Source organism: Cebus imitator, unplaced genomic scaffold, assembly GCF_001604975.1.
Source record: "Cebus imitator isolate Cc_AM_T3 unplaced genomic scaffold, Cebus_imitator-1.0 Scaffold112, whole genome shotgun sequence".
Taxonomy (NCBI): Eukaryota; Metazoa; Chordata; class Mammalia; order Primates; family Cebidae; genus Cebus; species Cebus imitator.
In genome coordinates this window covers 226,403-240,747 of record NW_016107427.1, presented here as the reverse complement: position 1 = coordinate 240,747, position 14,345 = coordinate 226,403, and the positions used below count along the sequence as shown (strand labels likewise).

Sequence of the window (14,345 nt, the reverse complement as noted above, 5' to 3'; positions counted from 1 at the left end):
TTTAATTTATCTAGAGTCAAGTTTTGTGGAAGAATAAGATGAAAGCAAGCTTATAGTAGATTAGCAATCCTAAATGTTTTCATGGGAGGAATGAAGGGAAGGACTTACTCAGTGTCTGATAAGTTTTATTACTGTTTCTGATTAATCTGATTTAATAAGGGTCCTAGCACAGCGCCTGGTATATGGTAGACGCTCAGTAAATGTTGGAACATATAATATACACATGTGCATAAAGTGTACGTCAACTTGAATTTGGGTTAGAAGGAGTGGTCCTTAGATGTTTTCTGGCATATTTATAGCACTGTGGTTAAGGTTTTACTTGTATTTCGAGGACTTGTCATGCACACATAAACGTGGAGTTAGACTACTGCATAGTTTCTGCTACTGTGGCAGTATAAGGGTATAAAAGGAATTTAAAATGTGGAATTATACGTAAAATTTCAGAGTATTCACTTTTAAAGATGCAGTTCAAACTTGGTGGTGTCAGGATGTGCACAAAGTCCTGCACATGCACATTGTGATGTTCACAAATATACTTTGACTATGATTTAAAATCCAGGAAACTCTTCTTAAATGGGGATGAAAATTCCAATCAATATTTAGGGGTGGAAAAAAGAATGGACGATTCCAGGGAAGTGAAATCAAGAATTATAATGGTACATTGTAAATTTACCTCAGAGCTTGCTGCCTCAAAGTATGTTATATGCGTATCTTACATATAAAATGAGGCATAAATAAAAGTGACAGTATTTCATACTTGACTTCAAAGCACTAGGAATGAAGTGAGATAATTCAGAGTATTGTTGACCTCACTACTTTTTGAAAAAATGCCAGAACTGTAGGGCATAGCTATTCAATTTATTCAACAAAAACCCTGTTGAGTTATTACTAACAATGTTTAAAGTTTTATCAGATATTTAAGATTTATGTATGGAAATATAGTTGGTACACAAAGTTACTAGTTTCTTTGAGAAAGAAATGAATAAATATAAGAAACCACTGAGTTAGACACAGCAACAATGTAGGACTTAGTGAGAGGTGAGGCTACTGGACTGTTGGTGTTGTATCTTGGTCTTAGACTACTTGGATGGCAAAGATCCCACTCTACTCCGATGCTCTGTTTCTAGAGCTCTGACACAGAGGAGTTGGAGTGGGTGCCCTCTCTACTCCCACAGCCCAGGCTGAACTTCAGATGTCTGTTCCTGCCCCTCTGACCCCTGGCCAGTCAATGTGGACACGGTGGGGCAAAGAAAGAATCATCACACAGAGGTGCAAAGCTCAATGCTGAGGATAAGGATCCTGACTGACTTCAGGAGCTGAAAATCTGATGAGGGGTGGCGAGGAAGAAAGTAAAGATCTATTTTGTGATAAGTAAGCACCCAGCTGACCTTAGGCTGGTTGAGACAGCCTTGTGTGGAACGTCTAGAGAGGAAGCAGCTTTGGAGAAAGATGGATTAAAGTTTTCACAGTAGCCAAAGTGGATCTGAATTAAAGGCAAGTCTCCAAAGTCACACAACTATACTTTATAGTGAGCCTTTAAGTTTATTTTTGTTTAATATTTTAGACTCCCTACCATGAAAAGGATATTATTAGTGTGCAAATATGGGCCTATGGCTTCATTATTTTTCTTGGTCAAACCCCCAGGTTTGAGTATTCTTTTCTGATCATCATTCACAACAAAACAGTGAAGAGCCTTTCCTTCCATCCTGTGTGGGTGTATAAAATGCACTCTAAATCCCTGGAGAAGGGACCTGTGTCTGGGCGTACAAAATGGCATTTATCTGTAAATGACAATATTGCTTATTGGTGAGTGTCTATGGTTTCCCACCAGCCAACAGAGTAACATGCATCTAGGCCATAATGGCCCACCCATCTATGTGCTCATCAGATGCACAGTTGTGAGCCTCTTGGCCACCTGAACATGGTTTAGGGATGCAGGACATTTCCTCCAGTGTGAGTTCTGCCAGATGGACCTATATGGACAGCGTCAGTCTCCTCATCTGCACATTGATTTATTCAAGCAACTAATATTTACTGAGTGCTCACTGTGTGTCAGGTACTTTTCTAGGCACTGAGGATAAACCAGTAAACAAGACAGTCAAAAATCCCTTCCTGCATCTTATTGGTAGTAAAAACAACAGAAATTCATGCCACAGGTATGTTTTCCAGTTATTAGAGGATCAGATGAGTTCAGAGATGTGAGAGGGTTCTAAAAGCTGCAGAGTCCTGTGTCAGCACATGCTACTTCGTTCCTGGTACACCTCGTCATCAAGTACATAGAACTGAACCAGTGCTCTGTTATGCTTTCTGAAACTGAGAAAGTCCAGCTCCCTAGTCTAATTTCCTTCTCACGGACTTCACAGGTTGAAACACAGGTACAGGGTTGATTTTATGTCCCACCACTTTGTCCTCTGAGCTGTGACTTACGGCTGGTGTCCGGATCTGCCTCTCTGCTGACTGGCGCTGTGTCTGGAGGCCAGCGTAACTGGCTCTGGAACATGACCCTGTCCTCCTTGTGGATCAGTTCGAACACACTCTGATAGATGACATCTGACTACAAAGATGAAGGGGCAGAGTCACACTCCCAAAGTTTTCTGTCTTCCCAAGGCCAGCATGTGACCCATTTACTTCAAATATCCCTGAGTCTATCCAGCTCCTCTGAAACCCTCCCCCAAAACTGCATCCTTGTCCCCCCAGTCCTCAGGGCCAGCTGATGCACTCTGCTCTTGCTTCCCTCTTCTGATCTTGTACAGCCCATCTTCTCAGGCTGCTGCTCTCCCAGACCCAGAACACAATATATGAGGCAGGCACCCTATGGTTTTTGGAAGTCATGCCTGTACTTTGTGGTGAAAAGGATGGCAGTTCTTGGGGGCAGTGGAAGGACCTGCCCCCCAGGAACTTCATGCCTGCCCAGGAGATAAGTAACAAAGAAGTAGCCAGGACATGCCTGAGATGGGGACACCCATTGGAAGGGACTGAAATAGCCCTTGAAATTTGGCTTGAAGTTCTATGGAAGAAAAATGTGGAGTTTCGATGGAAGTCAGTCATCAGCTTTTCTGGGTAGCTGATATGGTTTGGCTCTGTGTAACACGGTGCTACTTGTCTATTTTTGTTTTTGTTGCCTGTACTTTTGGGTCTTAGCCATAAAAACTTTGCTTAGATCAGTGTCCTAAAGCACTTCCCCTGTGTTTTTTTCTAGTAGTTTTATAGTTTTAGGTCATACATTTAAGTCTTTAATCCATTTGAGTTGATTTTTGTATATAGTAAGAGATAATGGTCTAGTTTCATTTTTCTGCATATGGATATCCAGTTTTCCCAGCATCGTTTATTGAAGAGGGTATCCTTTCACCAATGTGTTCTTGGCATCTTTGTTGAGTTTTACATTTTCTAATGTTTATCTTCTTATTGATTTCTAGTTTCATTCCATTGTGGTCTGAGAAAATACTTGATATAATTTTGATTTTTAAAAGTTTGTTGAACCGTATTTTGTGGCCTAAAATGTGGTCTATCCTGGAGAATGTTCCATGTGCTAATGAGAAGAATCTGTATACTATAGCTCTTGGATGAAATGTTCTGTAAATGTCTCTTAGGTCCATTTGATGTATAGTGTAGTTTAAGTCTGACATTTCTTTGTTGACTTTGTTTCTCGACGATCTGCCCCGTGCTGAAAGTGGGATGTTCAAATCCTCAATGACTATTGTACTGGGGTCTGTCTCTTTTTATCTCTAACATTTGCTTTGTATATTTGTGTGCTCTGGTGTTTGGTGTAATTGTTATTTCCTCTTGTTGAATTGCTCACTTTATCATTAAAAAATGACTTTCTTATCTATTTTTGTGTTTTTGATTTAAAGTCTATTTTATCCTGTCTAAATACAGATACTCCTGCATGCTTTTGGTTTCCATTTGTGTATCATATCTTTTTCCATCTTTTCACTTTCAGTCTGTGTGTGCCTTTACAGAAGAAGTGCGTTTCTTGTAACCAGAAGATAGTCTGTCTTTTTTTAAAAAAAAATCCATTCAGCCAGTCTATATCTTTTAATAGGGGAATTTAAGCTATTTACATTTGAGATTGTTATTGTTACTCCTGTCATTTATTAAATGTTTTCTGATTGTTTTGTAACATTTTGTTCCTTTCTTCCTCTCTTACTGTTTATCTTTTTGATTTTGTGTTTTTCTGTAGTGATATATTTGATTATTTTTTTCATTTGTGTATCTGCTTTACCAGTGAATTTTATACTTTTGCATGCTTTCACAATGGTAGATATCTTTTTGCTTCCAGATGTAGGAATCTCTTAAACATTTCTTGTAGAACTGGGCTATGGTTGATGAATTTCCTCAAATTTTGTTTATCTGGGAAATACTTTTTCCCCCTTTATTTCTGAAGGATAGCTTTGTGGGGTACAGTATTCCTGTCTGGTAGGTTTTTTTCTTTCAGCACTTTGGATATATCATCTCATTCTCTCCTGGCCTGTAAGATTTCTACTGAGACATCTGCTGTTAGTCTGATGGGAATTCCATTTCATGTGACCTGATGTTTTTCTCTGCTGATTTTAGAATTCTCTATTTGTCTTTTACTTTGGACAGTTTGACAAATGTTCCTCAGAGGGCACTTCTTTGGGTTGAATATTTAAGGAACTTTGAACTTCCTGTATCTGGATGTCTATTTCTCCCCAAAACCTGGAAAGTTTTCAGCCATTATTTTAATAGGTTTCCCATTTCTTCCCCTTCTGCAACTTCCAAAATGTGAATATGTGTTTGCTTGATGGTGTCCCATATGTCATGTAGGCCTTCTTCATTATTTTTTATTTTTCCTTCTTTCTTTCTTTTGCCTGGGTTATTTCAAAAGACCTGTCATCAAATTCAGAAATTCCTTCTTTTTGATCTAGTCTATTGTTGAAGCTTTCAATTATTTATATGTATATACACACTCACACACATATACATATATATAATTTTAGATGAAGTCTCACTCACTCTGTCCCCCAGGCTGGCATGCAGTGGCACAATCTTGGCTCATTGCAATCTCAGCCTCCTGGGTTAAAGTGATTCTCCTGCCTCAGCCTCCTGAGTAGGTGGGATTACACATGCCTGCCTCCACACCTAGCTAATTTTTGTGTTTTTTAGTAGAGATAGGGTTTCACCATGTTGGCCAGGCTGGTCTCAAATTCCTAACCTCAAGTGATCCACCCACCCTGGCCTACCAAAGTGCTGGGATTACAGGTGTGAGCCACTGTGCCTGGCCTTCAATTGTATTTTTTATTCCATTCATTGAATTCTTCAGTTTCAGGATTTCTGTCTGGTTCTTTGTAAATGATATCTTTTTGTTGAATTTTTCATTCAGGTCACAAAATTTGTTCCTGACTTCTTGGTATTGTCTGTGTTCTTTTGAATCTCACTGAGTTTCTTTAAGATCACTATTTTGAAATCCATTTTAGACATTTCTAGATTTACTTTTCTTCAGGCTCTGTTACTGGAGAATTTTTGTATGTCTTTAGAGGGGTTCTGTTTTCTTGCTTTTTAATGCATCTTGTGTCCCTACATTGATATCTGCACATCTGGTATAACAGTTACTTCTTCCAATTTTATGGAGTAGCTTGGGGGAAGAGTTTTTTCTGTAGATGTATCTATATTATCCTTTGGGTAGGATGCATTGGCTTTGGTTCTGGTTGGGCATGGTAGCATAGCCTCTATATTTCTTTGGCTGCAATCAGTGTCAATGGTGTCTATGATTTCCTCAGTGGCTTACAATGTGGTTATTTCTCAAGGCTGTGGCAAGGCTTTACTGGTGGTGGGGATGCTGGTGGACTAGACCTCTGGGTCCTGGTGGGCACTGGTGGTGGTAGTGGTCAACTTTGGGCAGGCTACTCCTTGGGCTCCTGGGTGATGAGTGCAGGCACACGGCAGCTCCACTGCTGAAGTGGACAGGACTGCTGGTGATGGTGATGGTGGGACCCTCAGGTGGTGCATGTGGGTGCCAATTGTAGGGTTGGTGGTGGGCCGTGAGCAGGTTGGTCCTCAGGCCCCCAGTAACCCATGTGGACACTAGCTATGGTGGCAGCTGGACCCAAGCAGGCTAGTCCTTGGGCCCCGTGGCTGTTGCACAGGCACTGGCCATGGCAGCAGTGAGCCCCAGGAGGGGTGGCCCTTGAGCCCCAGATAGTGTGCATGGGGAGCTGGTGGTGGAAGTGGTGGGCCCGGATGAGTCAGTTCTTGGGTCCCATGGTGGCCTGTGCTGGCACCAGTGGTTGTGACAGCAGGCCCTAGGTGGTCTAGTCCCAGCCCCGAGGTAGTATGCATGGGTGTGCAGAAGGCCCACTGCTGGACATTGTGGGATAGCTGCTGGTGGCAGCAGCCCTAAGCACATGGCTCCAAGGCTTTGGGGGCTGCCTTCTTTGGCTCTGTATGAACTGAGAGTTCCTGATGTGCTGGACTGCCTGTTCCCCAGTATGTAGGGTGCTGATGGGTTCAGGTGCCAGGGATGTGCCCACCTCTGCATCCAGCTAGTATTGCAACACTGCAGCTCTCTGGGTGGGTACAGGGGTGTGTTAGTGGGGCCCCAGTGATGTGGAGACACAGAGGCTACTGGGCCCCAGGGCAGGATGTGGCCTGGTAGTGTCTCTACTCTCAAAATGGTGCTGGGTTACAGCAGCTTGGGTTTTAGGGGTAGGTGAGACCTAGCATGAATTTCCTCTCTGGAATGATGCTGTTGTGTGGACTCTAGGCAACTCCCTATATGAGGCTAAGGGCCCATGAGGGTTGAGGGGCTCTCCTGTAGCTAGGATTGCCAATATCTGTGGTGGGAATGAAGACTGCTAGGGATCTCCTGCTTACCTTTTCCTGGCAAGGGAGAATCCCTCCTTGGTCTGAGCCCATGCGAGCTGGCTGCTTTGCTTTCCTCTCCATGCTGCTGTTTTGAGTTTCTGTGCCTCAGAGGGTCATTGTCACTTTCTTGCTGAATTCAATTATTCTATCTTAGGTATTCTATTCAGTATGTGGTTATCTACCTGCTGTTTTGATCCTTTGTGGAGGAGGTGAGTGCTGAGTGCCTCTAGTCAGCCACCTTGATGTCTCCTATTGCTACAGCATTTTATAAATCCTTTCCATTCTTGGTGTATAAGGTGCTTGCATATGCACTGCTGTTATTCAGTCCACACAACAGTACTGTCAGGTATGGAATATCTTTCCTCAGTGGAGGTTGTTAAAATGCAGATCTCCAGCTGCTGGGAGTATAACTAAGTCACGCCTTTCAGAGTGTACAGAGTGTTGCACATTTCAGGGTGCAGCAGTGTTTCAGCTGCTGCACTGTGAAATGCATTATGGCTGTGGCTTTAAGGCAAGTATGGTCCTGGGAGACACAGGACTTCTCTGACGGGAACTTTGGCTTGAGGGCTCCCCTCTGGCCTTGTCAAATTTCCTTAGAGCTGTACTGCAGCCTAAGACTTTCCCATTTAACCTTCCTCTTCCATCCCTCCTTCTTTCACAAGGGTCACATCTGAATTTCTCAGGGCTCAGGATTTCACACCCTAGTAAAGACCCCAGAAAATGGGGCAAACTCACTGCTGGGGTGGCTGCTAGAATTCTTGGAAAACCCAATGGTCAGCAGCGTGGTAGTACCTGGGCTGTCCTGGTGGCAGAGGAAGCAATGAAGGGGCGTGGGAAAGGTGTGTGCTGGAATAAGTGCATTTTGTGATTCCAGAAGACCCACAAGAAATTATGGGAGGGCCCAGGAGCCACACCACTCTCCAAGGCCATCAGGGGTGCACTAGGGGAAGGACACCAGCGTCACTGTGAAGTCTGGTGACAGGCAGCTCTTCTATGCAGGTCAGCACTATTGGTAGGAGAAGAAGCCACAGAGTTGGGCTCATTAATATCCATAGCGACAATGGAGCCCTAAAGTAACAGAGGCCAGGTGGTGGCACTAATTCAGCAGAAGCCAGCAGGCTGCAATTACGGTGATAACTGGCAAGGCTGAGGCATACACAGCCAAGAGGCCCGGCCCACAGGGAGCAGTGGAGGTGATTAACAGAGCGTGGTGTCCCTAGGGGCAAACAGATGACAGCCAGCAATGATGCTGCTTAACAGAAAGAGGGCCAGCATGGGCATTAGAAGGCTGAGGGCTTTTGCCTCAACTAAAAGTGGCAATCCCTTGCTCAGTTTTACAATTTCCAGGCCTGTAATTCATTGAAGAGGTGGCTGGGTCCCTAGGAGTAAGAGCACTGGAATACCACGGCAAGACCTTCACTCAGGTGACCACACCTTCTATCCAACAGATGACAATATCTGGGTGTTCTCCTTCCCCCCACTGCACAGTCACCTGAGTGATGTCTGAAGGTGCACTTAGGGAATCCCCACAGGACACAGCTGCCACTGTAGTGACTCTGCCTGTGGCCCATCTGGGGCAGCCAGTGATGGAGGTGGGCTTGTGCCCCACGGCCCCATCATCCTGCCTGCTTTGCTGAGTACCTTTTCTACAGGGGGTTCTTTTGCTGGACACTGATGAATGAAACAAAAATCTTCACCCTTGGCACCCACATCCACTGAAGTGACATGCTTTATTTCAGACATCCTTGTCTCTACTCTTCCTGCTTTTTCCTCCCAGGCCCCCACATGACACACCAACCACTGGCCACTGCTGAAGAATCTAGATGCATCTGCACTGTGATGCACGTCTCCCTCCACATGAGGTTGATGGCCAGGTGCTCTGCTCTTACCTCTGCCCCTTCAAAGCTGGCAGGCTTCTTTCACTCTGGAGGGAACCTGACCACCGGACCCTGAAGAACTTCCCCCAAGTGCAGCTGTCTGCATTTTAAGGGCTCACTCATCTCCCTCCTGCCGGGGCACCTGTGTCACGAGGCCTGGCCTCCCGAACCTCCTTGCTCCTCCTGCCCAATCTGCATGTTGTTGTCACTGTAAGTGACCAGTGTCATGTCCCGTGTGATGTCCAGGTCTCTTCAGATTGTGTTAGGACACAGGGGAAGGGTTAACATGGCCTTGAAGAAAATGTTTAAATGAATATTTTCTGTCGCACGTGAACATGGTTTTTTCTGATTCTCTTTTTTGAAATTGTAATGTGAAAGAATACATTTGCCAAATCACTGGCCACATACCACGCACCTGAGGGCCCATTAATCTGCTGAAGCAGTTATACTACGTTCTGCCCACTACTGAACTCAGGCCCACGGCTTGGTCACATCTGAGCAGTCTAAAGTAATTCCTGGGAACCGTCAATTTCTTTAGGGCCCACATAGGGAAATCCAATGGAGACACGATGGGACCAGCAACTCTGTGTTGTTTAGGCTTTCATGATGTCACTACTTTCTGCCACCTCCCTGGGATGTGACTATCTTGGCTTCAGAGATTCCCCTGGGCTTTATCCACCATGATGCTTCTCACTCTGCAGGCCAAGGACCCAGTCTGGAAGTCAGTCCAACTACCAATCAGCTACATCAACCTTAACGATCAGCGCAGGGAACAGGTCAGTTCCCATTGGGTGGGTCCAGACCATAGCTGGACCATAGCTGGCACTTGATCAGTCCCCACCCTATGTGAAGGCACAATGACACTTTGGATCTCTGGGCTCAGCCCACAGGAATGAATATTTGGGTCACACCCAGGGGAGCCATCAGCATATGCTGAGGTAAGGCTGAGGGCAGGTGGGTTCAGAACAAGGGCTGGGGAGGGAAAGGCTGCTGCCCTGAGATCAGCTGCACCGATTGGGGACTGCAGTTTGCCCTACTCACCTCTCCCTTTTGAGCTTCCCTAAGGAAGAGAGACTCACAGGAACCAAGGAGGGAGGAGCTGCTCCCTATACCACATGGGGAACTCGCTCTGTGCAGCAGCTGGGGGAGTGTGGCAGCTGTGGAAATGCACCCCTGGGCTCTGACCGAGGGGCTCGTGCCTGTTGCACCTCGTGGCTCCACCACCATGTTCAGGCCATGGTTCCTGCAGTGTCCCCAACCAGTGATTGAGTGTAGCAGGGACACCAAGGCAGGCCTGTTCCGAGGGGACTCTGAATGCCTCTGATGGGTGATCTGGATTAAGAACTTCCCATCAGCCTTGGTGAATTCTCTTAGAACGTCAAGCCACACACGTTTGTCCTCTGTCTCCTGCCCAAGGGTCAGAGCTGCGTGGAAGCATGGCAGCTCCCTTGCCCATAGCTGCCTCTCCATGTTCCTCGGAGGATGCTCCCTGAGGAAGCTCGCTCATCTCATCCTGCGTGGCATCTGCTTCTTAAATGACCTGGCCTAACACATCCTCCAACAGGTGAGGTTCATTTTAAAGACACAGAGTGCGTGTGGGAGGGACTGGGACTTCCATCGTAGCCCCTCAGAGACCAGGCTGCATGTGGCCCTGTCCCACCCCTGACTCACTCACTTCCCTGAAATGAAACAAAACTGCCCACCTGATGAAATCCCAGATAGTCCTGGACTGTGGGAGAGACGTAAAAGATGTAGCCATCCTCTGTGACTGCCATGAGGAAGCCATTGAGGGCCTGGGGAGAGGCAGAGAAGAGGGTCGTTCAGACTGGTTTGTTAATTGGTCTCACTTCTGGGTATGTGGAGCTCCTGAAGGCCTGGGCCCAGGCCCTGGGTGTTTCTGTGAAACTACTTGGCATGGACTGCCACCACACCTTGGGCTGTCCCTTTCAAAAGCAGGGCCCAGGGCACCCAGCTCATCTGCTTTCTCACTGAGCTCAGCTCAGATGGAGCCCACACTGGCTCCCAAGAAAAGGCGTGTGTGTGTTTGTGTGTGTGTGTGTGTGTGTGTGTGTGTGTGTGTGTCTGAGGCCACAAAGTAGAGCCAAGTTCCAACTTCCTGTAACTTCAGTCTACTCAGAACACTGTAAAGTGAACAATTAAGAAAACAAACATATATCTGTACTGTCTCTTCTCTCTCCCTAGATACAAAGTATATATATATTACATTTGTGTTTGCACACACACACACACCCTTATCCTAGGAGAAAGATCAGAAGATATTTGGAGATTTTAAAACACAGAAGAAGAGGATTCATTGTGTTGTTATTGTTTTTCTCATGCATCTCTGTCGTAGTCCCACCCTTTGGGTTTAGCCCGTTTGCTGGCACACCAAAGGCCGGGAGCCCCTCGTCTGTGAGGAGACAGACACAGCAGACCCATGTTCTCCACTGGCTGAGGCTGCACACGGGGCTCACCTGGGCAGGGCCACTAAAACCATGCTCACTCATCCTCCCCTCTGGGAGCCACACACTAGAAACTCCAGGGGTGGCACTAGGAGTATAAATTGTTAACCGTTTCTTCAAGAAATCCTGAGAAGGCATGCAGCCTTAGGACAAAAAAGTCTTTTGGTTGTGGTTGAGATGAGTTTTAATTTTAAACCTTCAGTTGAAAACATTTTTCTACACTCTTTCAAGGAAATCTATCTTAAAGCCACTAATCACCTTCTTCCTCAATATTTCCAAGAAAAAATTACAAATACTTGCTCATTAGGAAAATTTTCACTCAGTGAATATTTTGAACATACACGTTGCTAAGTCTTAGCCTAAGACCAACAACAGGTAAAACATATCCCATAGCTTTTAGGAGAAGAGGATTTTCAAGGGAGACAGACTCTGTAGGGAGCAGGGTTGAGAGGGTGATTCAGCCTAGAAAGAATAGGGTGCTCCTAGCGTGGGGTGAGGTGTGGGGGATGTGTACCAGTTTAGGGTACTGGGTGATTTCCATGCACTGAGCACACAAAAAGGTGTAAAGGTTCCTTCTCCACTCCCAATGCTTCATTTGACTAGCCTTAAAAAAAAAAATGTAAATGTGCTGTGCATGGTGGCTCACACCTGTAATCCAGCACTTTGGGAAGCTGAGGCTGCCGGATCACCTGAGATCAGGAATTCGAGACCAGCCTGACCAACATGGAGAAAGCCCGTCTCTACTAAACAACAAAGTGAGCTGGGCATGGTGGCGCATATCCATATCTGTATGTATGGTGGCACATAGCTGTAATCCCAGCTACTCAGGAGGCCTTTGCAAAGATTTCATGACAAAGACACCAAAAGCAATTGCAACAAAAATGAAAACTGACAAATGGGACCTAATTAAACTAAAGAGCTTCTGCACAGAAAAAACAAAAACAAAAAACTACAGAGTAAACAGACAAACTCCTACAGAATAGGAGAAAATATTTGCAAACTATGCCTCCAAGAAAGGCCTAATATCCAAAATCTAAGAAATGTAAACAAGTTAACAAGCAAATATCAAACTATGCAGTTAAAAAGTAGGTAAAGGACAGAACAGACACTTTTCAGAAGAAGAATATATGTGGCCAACAAACAAATGAAAAAACTGCTCAACATCACTAATCATTAGAGAAATACAAATCAAAACCACAGATACTGTCTCACACCAGTTAGAATGGCTATTACTTAAAAAGTCAAAATGTTACAAGTGCTGGTGAAGTTGCAGAAAAAAGGAATGCTTATACACTGCAGGTGGAAATATAGTAGATTCAGCCATTGTGGAAATGGTTGAATATTGTTTACTCTTAATTATGGGTCACACTTCTGTTTCCTTGTATGTTTTTAACTGTATGCTGGACACTACGATGCAACTTTTTAAAAATATGGATTTTTTTTTCATTAAAAAGGGAATGACTTCCATTCTGACATGAAGTTAATTTAGTGGGAGCTCACTGATCATGCGGAGATTTGGTTTAAACTTTTCTCAGGAAGATCTAGAATAGCTAGGACCATTCCCAGGGCTTGACCTTTCTGGGTTTTATCTGGATACCTGGGGTGGTCATCAAGGTCTCTTCATTCAAGATGGTAAGAACCCCAAAGCTCCCACCAGTATGCAACCTCTACAACTTCCACTCAGTTCACAGACACTCAGGTGCTGTTTTTGGCTACATCTTGTTAAGTCTGATCCTGTGTGTTTGGAATTCAGCCAATGCTTCAAGGATACCCCTATAAAATGTTTAGTGCTGCCTTTCTTCACATATCCCTCCTCTAAGGGACCCTACCCCACAGATTCCAGCTATTTTAAAAGCTCCGTATTCTAATCTCTGTTTCCATCGCTCAGAGAGACCATGGCTCTCTGGCCTTTGTGACCTTGTGCTGTGGTTTGGGAAATGCTCTCTAACAGACAACCAGAGTTGGTGTGGAGATCATCTCAGGTTTTCCTTTTCTCAGGGATCCTAAGCAATATTTAAATAGTTTGTCTATGCTGGATAATGTTATGATGATCAGAATTCTTAGTGGGACACCTCACAACACAGAAAAAATAAGGCATAGTAACCCCAAACTGACACAGTGAATAAAGCCTAAAAAGTGAAGCCAAATTAATAGAAAATTATTATGAAACATAATAAAATGAAATTTAAGTAAATGACATTTCAGTGAAAAGTGCTAGACTCTGAGACATATAAGTTCTGCTGACAAAGAAATGCCTGTGGTGAGGACGTTAGGATGGGCTCGCTGACAGGCAGGAGGAGCTGGAGGAGCTGCAGGAGCTGGAAAACTGCCCTCATCAGGCAGGTAGGCCTGACTTCAGGAAAAGACCGGGCCTAGTAAGTGCCAGCCTGGGTTAGAAGCATCTTGGAGCAGCCACGTTCCATGGCCAGATTTTCTGGCTGACCACCAAGCATAGATCCCCTGTAGCCATAAGTGGACTCCTGTTGACTCACCACTATTTGATGAAACATTTGTCCTTTTTCCACTAGTGTGCAGGATTACATTTGTCATAGGCCAGTGATCATACATGAATGAGTGTATTTCTAGGCCCTTCATTCTGCTTCATTTGTTGATCTTTGTATCAGTAACAAAGCGCTTTAAAAACTGTAGATTTAAAATAAATCATTATATCCAGTAATATAAGTCTTCCTACTTGTTCCTCCTTCAAGATCATAGCCCATTGCATGTCTGTAATTTTGGAATCAACATATATAGTTTCATAAAAAATAATTACTGGAGTTTTGATAAGAATTTCATTGGATTTACAGATTAATTTGAAGATAATTTACAAAACGAAGTCTTCAATCTACGAACATATATGTCCCACCTTGCATTTAAGTTTTCTTAAATTTCTTCAGGCATTTATGTAAGATTTGTTTGATGTATTTAGTGTTTTAGAAAATTTACTAGTGAAGTCACCTGGATCTGGGGTTTTCAAAGTGATTTAGATATTCTAGTTAGTATTGTATCAGCTTTGATAAGTTGTGTTTTTGGAGGAATATGTTCACTTCATCAAAATTGTCAAATTTATTTGCATAGATTTGCTCCTAATATCCTTTTATTTTTTTTACTATTTGTAGGATATGTAATCATGTTCTATGTTCCTAATATTAATAATTTGTTCTCTTTTTCCTTGATTAGTTTT

General features: G+C 44.1%; 1 protein-coding gene across 1 annotated transcript in view; it reads right to left on the bottom strand.

The window, feature by feature from the left end:
* The window catches only part of LOC108311144 (aryl hydrocarbon receptor-like), a 47,085-nt gene that overhangs the window by 9,804 nt on the left and 22,936 nt on the right, over positions 1-14,345 (bottom strand). Inside the window, exons 5-6 of the mRNA XM_037741986.1 lie at positions 10,403-10,492; positions 2,455-2,554 (exon numbers count right to left, since the gene is read on the bottom strand). Of these exons, the coding sequence (XP_037597914.1) occupies positions 2,455-2,554; positions 10,403-10,492 (190 nt within the window). The remainder of the gene's footprint in view (positions 1-2,454; positions 2,555-10,402; positions 10,493-14,345) is intronic.